Raw genomic sequence first — 14,369 nt, forward strand, 5'->3', positions numbered from 1 at the left:
ATTTATGTAAAATCAGATATTAAAGTGAAAAACAGACCCGAAGCTGAACTCCTGAGCATAGAAAAACATTTTGAGGCAACAGCAGTGCAAATGAGTGTAAAAAATAGGAAAATAACAGTCATGTCAGTGTATAGATCACCATGTGATGACCCAGAATTTTTTTAAGTAGACTCAAGAACTGCTGAGCTTCTTACATGATGAGAAGACATCAGTAATTGTATGTGGGGACTTTAATGTCAATATGTTGGTAGGTAGTTCATTTAAAATTAAATTCCTCAATATTTCACATAGTTTCAACCTATATTCTAACATAAACAGTCCTACAAGGGTAACAAACACTTCAAAAAAGTTTCATAGATAATATAATTTCAAATATAGAAAGCCCAGATACAGAAGTTTTGAATATTGACCTAGGAATATCTGATCATAATGCACTTATTATTAAAGTGCTCACAGTTCCAATACATACAAAAACAGTACATCACATGTATAAGAGAATTTTCTCTCCCGAAAACTGCAACCAGTTTGGTATCACACTGACTAACCAATCTAGGGCAGAAGTATTGTCACAAACTGATACAGATGCTCTCTCTCTTTTCATGACAGATTTTTAGATGTGCTTTTCAAAAAGATTAGTTAAAATCAACTCATCTAGCCATACACACACAAATTCTTGGTTCACGTCCGGCATTAAAAACTCTTCCAAGACTATGAAAAGACTAAACACTGAAATGAAAACCAATACCGACATTACTTTAAAAAAAATATGTTAGTAACTACAAAAAGGCATATAGAAGGATAATTAATCTAGCAAAAGTATTAAGTAATGATAGACTAATAAGGAAGTCAGACAATAAATCAAGGACCACATGGGAAATTGTTAAAAGAGAAATAGGAAAAAGCTCTAAAGACCAGGATATTGTACTTAAATCTAGTGATAACATTGAAATAAAGAAGGAAGTCTTGCCCAATTACATTAACAACTACTTTCTAAGTGTACCTGACAAATTAAGCAAGAGCCTTACCAAACAACAGCACCAAAAGTAGTCAGTAGCATGATAAGAAGTCCCACTAATACATATGAAATATTGAAAGTAATTAACAGTATGAAATCTAAAATGTCTGCAGGACTGGATGAAGTGTCAGTGACAATAATAGAAAAAGTCGGCTCACAAATCTTGGAACCACTGGTAGATATTGTCAATTTATCATTCAGTGAAGGTGAGTTCCCCAAAAGGCTGAAAATTTCTAAGGTTAAACCATTATTCAAAAATGAGGATACGCATAAGATAGTGGCCCCCTATTATTCCTAATCTATATAAATGACATTGAAAGGCCGAACAGATCATCAAAAATTATGTTATTTGCAGATGATACAAGCATAATTATAAGTGATGACAGCAAATCCTTATTCAGTACAGCTGAAAAAGTTGTGAAGAGGGTGCAACAGTGGTTTTATGTAATAAGACAGACAGAAAGTCTGCTGTACAAAATTTTTGGGCATGTGCATTGATCAACACTTGAGCTGGAAAGCCTGTGTCACATACATATCCAAACAAATTCAGTTCAGCATGTTTTGCACTGAGAATAACTTCCAGAATTTGCCGTGCAGAGTGTACAAGATTAGTGTATATGGCGTATTTCGATTCTATTATATCCTATGGAATAACATTGTGGGTACAACTAAATGTCGCTTGAGAGAGGTTTTTAAATTACAGAAAAGGGCCATTAGAATTATTACACACAGCTCTCCACAAACACACTGCAATCCCTTGTTCATGCCGCTAAACATACTTACAGTACCATCTTTGCACATATTAAAAAGCATACTGCATACAAGAACACACTCGAGTAGTTTACGTGTAAATTCAGATCTTCATGACTACAATACACATATCTGTAAGAATCTGCATGTAGAAAGAACAAGGAAAACAAAAACTCAAAAACATGTGAGCCACTGTGGATTAAATTACGGTGAGGCAAGGTTCGAGCTTAAGAAATTCTGGGAAGTTAACAGGGGGTGCTCTATAATGCTCTGCCACACTGCATCAGGGGAACAGAAGATGAAGGAAAATTTAAGTCGGAATTAAAAAAGTATCTGCTAAATAAATGTTTTTATAGCATAGAGGAATATTTTGAATCCTTAAGTCACTAACTGATAGTTGTATTGTCAATATCATGTTGTTCTCATTGTCAATTCCATGTCTCCTTTATACTCTTTTAACTCTAAATTATGTGCAATATGTTTTCGAAAATGTACTAAATATATATAAATTCATCACATACGGTACATGTTAAAGGAGCATATTTTAATTTTCAACATATTATACAGTGTTAATTTTATGTGTTTGATAGAAATTTGTAATAGTCTGCTGTGCATATCCTGGACAGTATTATGACATTTCCTATATCATGTAAATGATGCAAAGAATGATAATAAATGAAATTCCGGTCACAAGCATTACCTAATCCCATCGAAGGCAGGGCTACCTGTGAAACCGATCGTGCGATTTATGAGCTAAGTCGCAACCACTGTGCTGCTTTCTAAGTAGGCACGACAACTGTCAGGCTGTCTGTGTGCACGAACCACTAGCGGCAAACTGTGGCCGAGAAACGGCTGGACCCCACAGTTGCTGAGTAGGCTGCTCTTCAGGACATTCTCCATTTTAATTACTGCTTCACTGCTTGTGCCATCTGGATCTTTCCTAACATGTGTCCTTCCTAACAGTACCAGTTTCTCTGAATTTTGCAGGTGGTAACTCTCCCTGCAATACATCCCGAGTACCAATAACCCTCCCAGGCTGAAGCTTCATTAGTTATTGTCCATTGTCCTTCACCCACCTGTCCCCTTCCTCATTACCCCTCAGCACTGCACTTCTTCCTTTTCCACTCTCCTTTCCCACCCCCTGCCCCTTCTCTAATCTACCGACTGCACCTAGTTGCCCTCCCCTCTCCCCACTCTAGTACCTCCCGCTGTGGAAGTCGAACACGCACCAGAATAAATGGACGTGGTCAGCCCGTAGAGGGCTCCATGTCCGCGGCAGCTATTCCGCGCAGCGGCTCTCGCGCAGCAAGGGTACCACCGCAGACAGCGGCCAATAGCCGCTCTCTCCGGTTTCGTATACAGGTACCCGCTCTGCCCTAGTCGGGCCAGTCTGGTACTCGCTCTGGATTTCGTTTCTCTCTCGGCAGTACTGCGTTCTGGTCATTGCTCATTGTTGACATTTGCCTGGCTCTGGTTCTGAGTGGATTTACTGTCGGTGTTTGGTGTTGTGGTTTCTACAAGCCCCCATTGTTTATCTCTTCCTCATTGTGTCGGTCATAGTCGGTCGTGGTCGGTTGTTGTCGGTTGTCGTTGGTCTGTCGTCCGACTCGTCCTCGTGTTTACCCGGTGTTGCGTGCTCCACCGCCGGCGGCTTCCCCACCTGGCGGCTCCGATCTGCAGCCGAAGGCGTTCCCGCAGTTGGTTTTGGTTACTACACCCAGCCTGTCCCTTATGCTCCCACAAGCAGGACTCTACCGTCCCCCACTTCTATCCTGCCATCCCTTCCCATTCCTGCCCCCAGCTTACTCCCACCACCCAGATTTTCTCCCATCTTGCACAGCAGTAGCTTGCACCCTGGCCCGAGCAGCTCGAGACGGCGGTCGCGTGCGAGTGAGTTGCGTGCGGGTGCGTGGGATGGATAAGTGTGGGAGTTGTGGGTGTACTTCAGAAGGGGTCAGTGAACTGGCACCCACCAAGTCTTGTTTGCTCAGACTGTTAGCTTTCTCTTCACCTTTCCATCACTTTTCCTGTGCTTGCAAATACTCACATTGGGTATTAGGAGCCGAAATAACCAGCTTGGCATTGCTTCTGTATAAATAGGTTGCAGTGTTGTTTTGTGGATGAAACAGTTTCTGGTTGGCTTATTAGAGATATCTGTGGCATTGTTTTTTGCTTGCTTTAATTGAAACTGCTGAAATCAGTATCACTAAATGGCTGACACGATAATGGTCCCCATTGCAGATTGGCTGCGTAATAGCCTACAGGGGCAACAAACAATTGATTTTCGGTACTTCATATAATTACTGTCTGACCTTAAAAGAAAATGCTGTCATAATATACCCATTGAGAGGTATAATCCTAAGTCAAAGATTTAATGTAATAAAACAAGTATTACAGTTCAAAATTGTGCACATCTTGAGGCTGCATAACACACAGCACACACATTACCCAGACTGTATACTTACACACACACACACACACACACACACACACACACACACACACACGCACACAAAATAATGAAAGGAAAAAATTTCATCACTTATCACATTTTCACTGTTCATGCAGTGAAACATCCACATCAGGCATTACTCTATTACTTCTTCACTACTAACTCTATTTTCAACATGTTTTGCAGACAGTATCCACACATAGCACAGATAGATTAGGAGATATGGTTGTTGATGTCTTCAGTCTGAAGATTGGTTTGATGCAGCTCTTCACACTACAGTTATTCTGTCCTGTGCAGGCTCCGTCATTTCGAAATAACTGCAATATACAGGGTGTACATAAAGCCCAAAAACACTTCAAATAATTTATTGCACAAGAACTAAACATTGTACAGGTATCATACATATGTAATTTTGAAGAGAAAACCTGAAAGTTTTTTTCACATATACCGCCACAGCATAGTTGGGTAATTTGCCAATAGTTGGCACTAGTCGCAAATGTGGTGAGTTCAGGTGCAGAGCGAGCTTTCTTTGTGTCGGAGTTCGACAAAAACGAGTGTGCTACAGCTGTTCGACAGATGTTTAGAACCGAGTACAGTAAGAAGCCACCGACAAGGAAGGCTATTTACCGCTGGCACAGCAAATTCGTTAAGACGGATTTCTCATGCCCGGCAAGACGAGCGGATGTCCCAGTGTGGGTGAAGTGAATGTGGAGCACATGCGAGGGACATTCGTAAGCAGTCCAAAGAAATTGGTAGGTCACGCATCCCGTGAACTCGAAATGGCTCCGATGACAGTGCGGAAAGTCCTGCGACAGAAGCTGTCTGTGAAACTGTTCAAATTGGAGTTAGTGCAGAAGCTCAATGGCGACAACAAAGATGAGCATTTTGAGTTTTGTTCACAGTTGCAACAACTGAATGAGAATGCGGATGGCATTGTTGATCGCTAAATTTTTAGCGGTGAAGCTACTTTTCACACTGATGGGAAAGTGAACAGGCGTAACTGTCGAATCTGGGCTACAAAGCATCCACACAAATGCATTGAATTTGAGCGTGATTCCCCAAAGGTAAGTGTTTTTTTGTGCCTCGTCATGTCGAAAACTGTACGGGTGATTCTTCTGGTCGAGAGCACTGTCACTGGACATTCCTACCCGGACATGTTGCAGCGATAGCTGATGCCTCGAATGCAATCGGACTTTCCGTTCATTTTTCAGCAGGACGGGGCTCCACCCCATTTTCATCATGAAGTTCGTGGGTACCCGAACACGGAGCTATCGCATCGATGGATCGGCCGTGCTACAGAAGGGGACAGCTGTTTCACGAAATGGCATCCCTGATCGCCAGATCTCACTCCGTGTGACTTTTTTGTGTGGGGACCATTAAAGACCTGGTGTATGTACCTCCGTTATCACGTGATGTAGCAGAGCTCTGGGAGAGAATACGGGAAGCGACTGCCACAGTCGACTATGCCGTGCTGGGACGGGTACGGCAAGAATTTGATAACCACTCGTGGTTTGCACATCGAATTTTTGTACAAAAAACTTTCATAGTTTCTCTTCAAAATGCAATATGTATGACATCTGTACAATGTTTAGTTCTTGCACAATAAATAATTGAAAGTATTCCTGGACTTTATGTACACTCTGTATGTCCCTTTGACATCTACACAATTACTATGCAATTCACAATTAAGTGCCTGGCAGAGAGTTCATAGATCCACACTTAGGCTACCACTCTACCGTTCCACTCTTGAAGAGCGTGCAGGAATAACAAACCTAAATCTTTCTGTGTGAACTCTGCTTTCTCTTATTTTATTATGATTTTACCCCCAGTAGTTCCCTCCAGTAATAAACTGGTAAGTGCTTGATTTTTCAGAATGTGTCCTGTCAACCATTGAGCTCTTTTAGTCAAGTTATGCCGCAGATTTCTTTTTTCCCCAGTTCTGTTCAGTACCTTTTCATTAATTATATGATCTATCCGTCTAATCTTTGGCAATCTTCTGTAGCACCACATTTCAACTTCCTGACACTTATATCCATGTTTCATGTCAACAAATTTCTCTTCTTAAAAAACTCTGTTCCTGCTATTACCAGTCTACAGTTTATATCCTCTCTACTTAAGCCCTCATCAGCAAAACTCATCTATTACTTTTAGTGTCTCATTTCTGAATCTAATTCCCTCGGCATCCCCTGATTTAATTTGACTACATTCCATTACCTTTGTTTTACTCTGTATCCTATTTTCTCTTTATAAGACACTATCCACTCAGTTCAACTGCTCTTCCAAGTTCTTTGTTGCCTGACAGAATTACAATGTTGTCGGCAAGCCTCAAAGTTTTTATTTCTTCTCTCTGAACTTTAATTCCTACTCCAATTTTTTCTGTAGTTTTGTTTACTGATCATTCAGTGTAGAGACTGAATAACATCGGGGATAGGCTAAAACCCTGTCTCACTCCCTTCCTTTTCGTGCCCCTCAACTCGTAACTGCCACCTGGTGTCTGTACAAGTTGTATACAACCTTTTGGTCCTGACACGTTACATGTGCTACCTTCGGAACTAAAGATTGTATCCCACTTAACATTGTCAAAAGCTGTCTGCAACCCTACAAAATCTATAAGAGTAAGCTTGCCTTTCCTTAATCTATCTCCTAAGGTAAGTCATAGGGTCAGTATTGCCTCGGGTGTCCCTACATTTCTCTGAAATCCAAAAATATGTTCCCCGAGGTTGAGTGCTACCAGTTTTTTGATTCACCTGAAAAGAATTTGTGCTATTATTTTGGAACCAGAACTTATGAAACTGTTAGTTTGGTAATATTCAGACCTGTCAGCATTTGATTTCTTTGGAATAGGAATTATGATATTCGTCTTCAAGTCTGAGGGTACTTTACCTGTCTCATATATCTTACATACCAGGATATCATTAGTTCAGAGGGAATGTTGTCTATTCTAGGGGCCTCGTTTCGACTCTCGCAGTATCGTATGGTATCTCCCATCTCGTCTTCATCTGTATCCTCTTGCTTTACCATAATATTGCCTTCAAGTTCATTTCCCTTGTGTACACCTTTTGCATACTCCCTCCACCAGTCACCTTTCCCTTCTTGCTTAGGACTGGTTTTCCATCTGGCCTCTTGTTATTTGTACAGATGCTTTCCTTTTCTGAAAATGTCTCTCTAACTTTCCTTCAGGTGGTATCTATCTTTCACTGGGTTATATATACTTCTGTATCCTATGTCTTCAAACCACTCCTGCTTAGCCATTTTGGATTTTTTGTTAATCTCATTTTTTAGATGTGTGTACTCCCCTTCAACTGCTTCATTTGCTGGATTTTTATATTTTCTCCTTTCGTCAACTGAATTAAACATATCTTGTGATATCCAGGGAGATATTTAATCGTAAGCACTGAGACGTTTGAAAGACTGCATTTTGCTTAAAACAGCAAAAAGTTATCCGAATAATACTCCTCCAGTGTTTGATGAATAGGATGGCCATTGACTTTCAGCACACTTCAAACATAATTTCAAACCTTTACTAAACCTTTTCTTGTTCACATGCTGAACATTAACACATTAACTCATATGTAATCACACATTTAATGCTGTTTTTGTATGTGATAGTTTGTTTCTTAAAATAATGTTGGTCAAGTGTTGCATTGGTATCATATTACAGCTTAAAACAACTAAAAAAAAAAAAACATTAAATAAGCCATAATGGACCTAAATGAACCTTTTGGGTAGTAAGCATTTTTTACTGAAAAACTCCTTCTGAACTGAGGAAACTCCACTAATGTATTTCCATTCTGATCCATTGAGCTTTTGCCCAGTAACTACTTTGTCTCAATGTATATATGATTACTGGGGTGGCACATAGTCAATTAACAACAAGGAAGAAGAGTAGAGTTCAGTTGTTCTGAAATGTAGGCCATTCAGAGTGTTTCCTGGGATCAAAAAAGACACACGGTGGTGTGAGCAGCTGTGACATCGACAATACGAACTGACTCGGGAGTCATCAGAAGGGAGGACACCTGTTAGCTGATGGGAAGTCAGTTTGGTGAGCGTGGATGGTGCGGGTGCTTTCCTCTCGTTCACCGCAGTTACTGACTTCCTCTGTGGCCATCTGTTTAGCTGCTGTGCAACTTCTGTTGCTGGAAATTGGTCAGGTGCTTCAGAAGAGGCAGAAAGCATCTGTTTGAACGACCATTAATAGTGCTTCTTTTGTTTCAGTGTATCCCACTCCTTAGCTCAGAAGTGTTACTGTACTACAGGAAGTGTGCGGTTGCAGACGGTGAAGAACTCGGTCGAGCAGTGCTCCGGGATACACGTGCTGACGGCACCCGACGAGCTGCTGAAGACCGAGAAATTTTCAGAGGCGGTGTCGCGTCTGCAGTACCTCCGTGTGCTGTGTCTGCAAGAGAGATACGTGGGGACGACTTGCGTCCTGCGTCCTTGTGTGCTGAGACCTTTGGGTGACGGGTGCCCCCGACTGGTCGAGATTGACTTCGGACGTATGTCTGTCGATACGGATGATCTGAAGTACTTTCTGAATGCCAAGAAGAACACCCTAAAGTGCTTACAAATAAAGTGGTCGGTGGATGGAACGAGGTGAGTACTATTACCTCTCCTCGTACGAATGTCTAACTTTTACTCGAGCCAACTTTTGCTTGACGAATACTGTTCTCGTATGTTCGGTATTTTTCACACTATGTAAAAGACATTTGGCATATTTCACCGTTACATATACATAGGGACACGAGATACAAAATGTTAAGGAGACATCTAATTATTGTTACAGTGCTTTTAAGCTAGGTCTAGTTCAGTAAACATATCTATGTCTTCAAACATCTTCTGTCACGTTTATTACGTAATTACTTTCACTCGTAGCTAATAGTGCCGCTGTATTTAACAGTTGTGCCCAGTTCAGTTCTGTGTGATTCGGTAGTACCCGGCAGACCTGTCTCACTCGCACATTTTGGGTTTCTCAGTTTTTTTCACATTAGTCTGTAGATGGGGCTTCGTAGTGAAATTAATGGGTAGACTGTGTCATTTCAGAATGGGGACTTATAATTTAACATATGCCACTGTCGATTGATTGCGTATGCACAGCCTGTGGAAGAGGAAGTTTTTGAAATGTTTATCCCTCAGGGCACAATTCTGGGCCCATTACTTTCCCATTTACATCAGCAATATTCTGTCATCTTTTACTTCTCTTCTACTTTTTGCTGCGCAGTAGCAACAGTATGAGAAACTTGGCAACTCGTATGTGAGGGGACTGTGCATGCTACTGTGCAAGCTTGTAGTGGAACATATGTTTTGGTACTATGTAATTTTATTGTGAAACATTTGGCAAAAATGGCTTTCTACTGCAGCTCGCATATGAAAGTGTGACCGTGTGAATGTCATGCTAAACTCCCGAAAATAAATACAGTAAACCACTGTGTTTACATTCTCACATTTTACATTTTCTTGCTTTTTATATTCATTTTTGTCATTACAATCAGGAGTCACATTCTCTGAATTCAGTACTTTCCTGTCGTCACTGATTCTGTGTTACGACATTTCCCGCACCTTTAAGTTTTCTTTGACATTATCACAACATTTGACTTTGTTTTTCGTGCAGATATCTGCAAAAAGTGCATTGTATTCCTACTCAAAGTCAACCTCGGAACAAAGCAGAAAATGGAGACTATACACAAAGTTAATAATCATGTCAGACAGCGTTAGCATAGTAAGTGAGATTTTCATTGTCATCATGTTTGGCCACAGCCACCTGTTTATAGGTACGCAGTATTTGGAAGGGTGGGAAAGCACGCTGAGGCACTTCCCGAATGATGATCGTGACCTGACAGTATTGACTGTAGTAGCAGCCTTCCTTCTGCTCATTGTCTTGTATTACCACAGCTTTGATTTAATTTCAGTCATTTATACAAACAAGACATCACTCTATAACGAGCTTTCACGAATTGTTGTTACTTCAGTGTAAAATACATGAATCCGTACGAGGCACGCAGTCTTATGTCGGTACAACTTAGTGTAAGACGTAAATATTCCTCCTCGAGATGCTCCATAATGTTGCAATTTCCGTCCTCTTCCTCGCCCAGGATGTTCCTGAACCGTGTGATCTCCTTGTCGACAACAAGCTGTATGATTTTGTGTCTGTTGTTCTCCATTTATTTGTGTCTGTTGTTCTCCATTTATTAAAGACTCCCAACATTAATGTTTCAACCAATATTGTGTTACAAGTTTTATTTACCATAGGTTTATAATGATTACCAGTAATAAGTTTGACAGTAGAATTAAAATGCTCTTTTAATGTGGTTTAACAAAAGAATACAACAAATTGCTGTTAGAAAGAAGCAAAAACAATTATTTCAGTTTTTTTTTTAAATAGGCAAAATTTAGATTGTTATAATTTCTGATTTTGAACAATATAAAGAGAATGACAGTAAGATAAATTTATTCATTTTTTACTTGGTTTGTTTCCAATGCTTTCCTGTATTTTGCACTTTCCTGCAACTTACACTTTGTGTGTGTGCTGTGTGTGTGTGTGTGTGTGTGTGTGTGTGTGTGTGTTATTCCACTGAAAAGTGAAAGCAGGGGTTTAACTGTATGTCAAGAGCTGGTCCCAGCACTTGGATGTAAAAATTCAGTATACTACAGTTCAGTTACACACTTCAGAGTCCCTTTACCTGTGATACATTAACTGTTGTCCACAATTAACCATTATCAGGAACCACTGTGGCCTGGACTGTCATTGTTTCATTGTTATGCACACACAAAAATAACTCCCTGTGGAATATGCACTCAAAATTTAAAAAAAATACAGTATAGAATTTTCTGTAGATAGTGTTCAGTGAGCACATGTATTTGCAGTGATGGTTGATAACGCTGACACATGGGGCAACAGTATCTGAACAAAGTAAACCTCACACTTAGGCAAGAGAGAGGGGGGGGGGGGGGGGGGGGAAGAGAAGAAAACCATAAACACCTTTTGTTCATGCATTCATGTCAGCACAAGTGCATATTTCATATCTTGTAATGATACATTGAACTCACAAAAATGAAATTAAATTATGTAGATAAATACCTATACACGATGATGGTTGTGATATAACTGTATAATAATAGTGGTAGTAGTAGTAGTAGTAGTAGCAGCAGCAGCAGCAGCAGCAGAAGCAATGACGCTTGGTATTGGTTATTATCCTGTAGTGAGGAACAGATTTGAGGCAGAGATACGAGCTTCACACTGAAACACAAAGTTCACTGCAAATGCTGCATTCTCAGATTAAGATTTGTAAAGTTGCATAGTGGTGAACTCACAAACTGATCAGGGCCTAACTGAACTACAAAAATCAGTTGGGTTGGCGCTTTACGTGCCTAGGTTATCCTCTCGGTATCGCCTGTCCACGAGTGCCCGGCATTCGATCGCGCACCTACTCGTATTCGGAGCTAGTGCGGCGCATCTCTTCCACTGTGGCTTGTCAGTCTGTGCCTCATACACGACAGTCATTTTAAAGGACTACGCTTGCCAAAATACAGGGTTATTCAAAGAGGAGTGGCATATTTCTGGGATTAATCTTTTACATACTATAAAGGATAGAAATGCAACTCCAGACAGAGAAAAGTGGAAACTTTTGAGCAGTTGACATAGAAGTTCAATTAAAGGTGCAGTGCTGCTGTTGCTCATTCGTAGGAAAATGGAGACACCACGGAGGCATTTGTTTTCTGTGCTGCAATTAGCAAAATCGGAGTCCACTGTTAGTGTGAAATGTGTATTTTGATAACAATTTGACAGAGAGCTGCCTGCCAGTAAACAAATGTACGAGTGCCACTGAAAATCACAGAAAATTGGCGCATCTGCAAATGGAAAAGTGAGGGTCATCCTTAAACATAGAGTGAAGATGTCAAAGGTATCTGCGCAACTTACAAAAGGTGCCCTAGGAAATCCGTGACACGAGTGAACAATAAACTTAAAACCTTTCAACTCGAGATATGGTGAGTTCGGAAACTGACTCCATCAGAAATCATACACACTGGAATTGTTGCAAGCATTGCATCTGATGACCACACCAAAAGGTAAGAATTTTGCACAGGAATTCTAGAAGAAATGGAGGTGCACATTTTTTCTGAGCTATTATATTTTTTGTATGAACCCACTTTTCATCTTTCTGGTACAGTTAATTGGCATAGAGCTAGATTTAGATTTTGGGAGAGCAAAACTCCTATGGTAGTAGCTCAGCACAAATGAGACATCCTTTCGTCTTTCCCTCTCCTTCCCTCTTTCCTGATGAAGCAACCGTTGGTTGCAAAAGCTAGAATTTTGTGTGTATGTTTGTGTGTGTTTGTGTATCTATCGACGTGCTAGCGCTTTCGTTTGGTAAGTCTCATCATCTTGGTTTTTAGATATATTTTTCCCATGTGGAATGTTTCCCTCTATTTTATATACATATATAAAAACAAAGATGATGAGACTTACCAAATGAAAGTGCTGGCAGGTCGACACACACACAAACATACACACAAAATTCAAGCTTTCGAAACAAACTGTTGCCTCATCAGGAAAGAGGGAAGGAGAGGGAAAGACGAAAGGATGTGGGTTTTAAGGGAGAGGGTAAGGAGTCATTCCAATCCCGGGAGCGGAAAGACTTACCTTAGGGGTGAAAAAAGGACAGGTATACACTCGCGCGCACAAACACACATATCCATCCGCATATACACAGACACAAGCAGACATTTGTAAAGGCAAAGAGTTTGGGCAGAGATGTCAGTCGAGGCGGAAGAACAGAGGCAAAGACGTTGTTGAAAGACAGGTGAGGTATGAGCGGCGGCAAATTGAAATTAGAAATTAGTGGAGATTGAGGCCTGGCGGATAGTGAGAAGAGAGGATATGCTGAAGGGCAAGTTCCCATCTCTGGAGTTCTGACAGGTTGGTGTTAGTGGGAAGTATCCAGATAACCCAGACGGTGTAACACTGTGCCAAGATGTGCTGGCCATGCACCAAGGCATGTTTAGCCACAGGGTGATCCTCGTTACCAACAAACACTGTCTGCCTGTGTCCATTCATGCGAATGGACAGTTTGTTGCTGGTCATTCCCACATAGAAGGCTTCACAGTGTAGGCAGGTCAGTTGGTAAATCACGTGGGTGCTTTCACACGTGGCGCTGCCTTTGATCGTGTACACCTTCCGGATTACAGGACTGGAGTAGGTGGTGGTGGGAGGGTGCATGGGACAGGTTTCACACCGGGGGTGGTTACAAGGGTAGGAGCCAGAGGGTAGGGAAGGTGGTTTGGGGATTTCATAGTGATGAACTAAGAGGTTACGAAGGTTAGGTGGACGGCAGAAAGACACTCTTGGTGGAGTGGGGAGGATTTCATGAAGGATGGATCTCATTTCAGGGCAGGATTTGAGGAAGTCGTATCCCTGCTGGAGAGCCACATTCAGAGTCTGATACAGTCCCGGAAAGTATCCTGTCACAAGTGGGGCACTTTTGGGGTTCTTCTGTGGGAGGTTCTGGGTTTGAGGAGATGAGGAAGTGGCTCTGGTTATTTGCTTCTGTACCAGGTTGGGAGGGTAGTTACGGGATGCGAAGCTGTTTTCAGGTTGTTGGTGTAATGGTTCACGGATTCCGGACTGGAGCAGATTTGTTTGCCATGAAGACCTAGGCTGTAGGGAAGGGACCGCTTGATGTGGAATGGGTGGCAGCTGTCATAATGGAGGTACTGTTGCTTGTTGGTGGGTTTGATGTGGACAGACGTGTGAAGCTGGCCATTGGACAGGTGGAGGTCAACGTCAAGGAAAGTGGCATGGGATTTAGAGTAGGACCAGGTGAATCTGATGGAACCAAAGGAGTTGAGGTTAAAGAGGAAATTCTGGAGTTCTTCTTCACTGTGAGTCCAGATCATGAAAACGTCATCAATAAATCTGTACCAAACTTTGGGTTGGCAGGCCTGGGTAACCAAGAAGGCTTCCTCTAAGCGACCCATGAATAGGTTGGCGTATGAGGGGGCCATCCTGGTACCCATGGCTGTTCCCTTTAATTGTTGGTATGTCTGGCCTTCGAAAGTGAAGAAGTTGTGGGTCAGGATGAAGCTGGCTAAGGTAATGAGGAAAGAGGTTTTAGGTAGGGTGGCAGGTGATCGGCGTGAAAGGAAGTGCTCCATCGC

At 41.5% G+C, this 14,369-nt stretch overlaps 1 protein-coding gene across 14 annotated transcripts in view; it reads left to right on the forward strand.

Moving 5' to 3' along the window:
• LOC126424950 (uncharacterized) overlaps positions 1 to 14,369 on the forward strand; it is a 311,907-nt gene that overhangs the window by 245,876 nt on the left and 51,662 nt on the right. For 5 of the 14 annotated variants that reach the window (XM_050087817.1, XM_050087814.1, XM_050087813.1 and 2 more), the window contains exon 4: positions 8,491 to 8,810. The exons of the other annotated variants lie outside the window; for them this stretch is intronic. In XM_050087817.1, coding sequence (XP_049943774.1) covers positions 8,491 to 8,810 — 320 coding nt within the window. The remainder of the gene's footprint in view (positions 1 to 8,490; positions 8,811 to 14,369) is intronic. 14 annotated transcript variants of the gene reach the window in all.

This window comes from Schistocerca serialis, chromosome 10 (genome assembly GCF_023864345.2).
Source record: "Schistocerca serialis cubense isolate TAMUIC-IGC-003099 chromosome 10, iqSchSeri2.2, whole genome shotgun sequence".
NCBI classification, from domain to species: domain Eukaryota; kingdom Metazoa; phylum Arthropoda; class Insecta; order Orthoptera; family Acrididae; genus Schistocerca; species Schistocerca serialis.